The sequence below is a fragment of the Anneissia japonica genome, unplaced genomic scaffold (genome assembly GCF_011630105.1).
Source record: "Anneissia japonica isolate Jap-2015-1 unplaced genomic scaffold, ASM1163010v1 scaffold236150_len935_cov92_single, whole genome shotgun sequence".
Taxonomy (NCBI): domain Eukaryota; kingdom Metazoa; phylum Echinodermata; class Crinoidea; order Comatulida; family Comatulidae; genus Anneissia; species Anneissia japonica.
In genome coordinates, this window is record NW_022694964.1 from 1 (window position 1) to 935 (window position 935).

At 38.4% G+C, this 935-nt stretch overlaps 1 protein-coding gene across 1 annotated transcript; it reads left to right on the forward strand.

The window, feature by feature from the left end:
• Nucleotides 1-106: 106 nt before the first annotated feature.
• Nucleotides 107-709, forward strand: LOC117101363 (the record flags this gene model as incomplete). The annotated part of the gene is made up of 2 exons (XM_033241337.1): nucleotides 107-215; nucleotides 323-709. Coding segments are annotated over 2 exons (496 nt in total), but the record flags the coding sequence as incomplete, so codon positions are not given.
• Nucleotides 710-935: the final 226 nt, after the last annotated feature.

A 935-nucleotide genomic window follows, 5' to 3' on the forward strand; every position in this document is an offset into this window, starting at 1 on the left:
TACTTGACGTCACCATATACAAGCCACGCCCCCTCGGCTGAACCCGTTGTATTTAGCAACTACCTTGTGTTTATAAGATCTTTGATGCTGCTGTCCTACTGCAAAGGTGGCGCCCTTTCGGAATGGAAATTCCCTAGTTCTGGGAATTCCCCGGTACGGCAATAGGAAGAATGATGAAAATCTCAATCATTTCATGAAAAGACGGCAAACAAAACGTAGGTAATGGCCAGCGTTTTGAGGTATAGATGAGCTTTTTCGCCCAATGTGTTTTACTCAAAATATTCTTGACATTAATTAATTAATTAAACAGTATCTCTTTCAGTAATGGAATCTCCTACTAATAAAAGAAGAAGACCAAGAAGAAGAAGCAGAGGTCGACGAGCTGGACATAATAGGCCTACTAGAAAGCGTCTTACAAATGAAACCAGTGTAATAGAGAGAGCTCTGCGTTCACTGTGTCAAAATGATGGGAAACTTAGTCTTGAAAATCTTGAAAAAAAAGTTGGCGAGTTCGATCCTGGCCTAGGAAGTTTAGAGGAAATCATTGCAGACTTTCACGATGTCCATTTCAGGATCATGGACTATGCTGATGCCAGTGTTTTTGTCGAAGCACACACTCAGGCTAAGATCTGTCCTTCATACCTGAAGAAAGATTGTGAAGAGGGAGATGCTTGCCAGAACCTACATTTATGCGGTTACTTTGCTACAGGTAAGACACCATTATAGAATATGATATATTAAAAATTTATATAGCTCCTTTATCCGTTTAAATTAAAATGGCACAAAAGCCGACTTATGAATGACGAGTAGAACCAGATAAGCACACAGTAATTTTATTATAATTCTGGTTCTTTCAATGTTAGAGAGTGGTTGGTACAACTGTTCTGTTAAATTTTGTATCATAGTACAGTATTAATGTTTACATTTTCTACCAA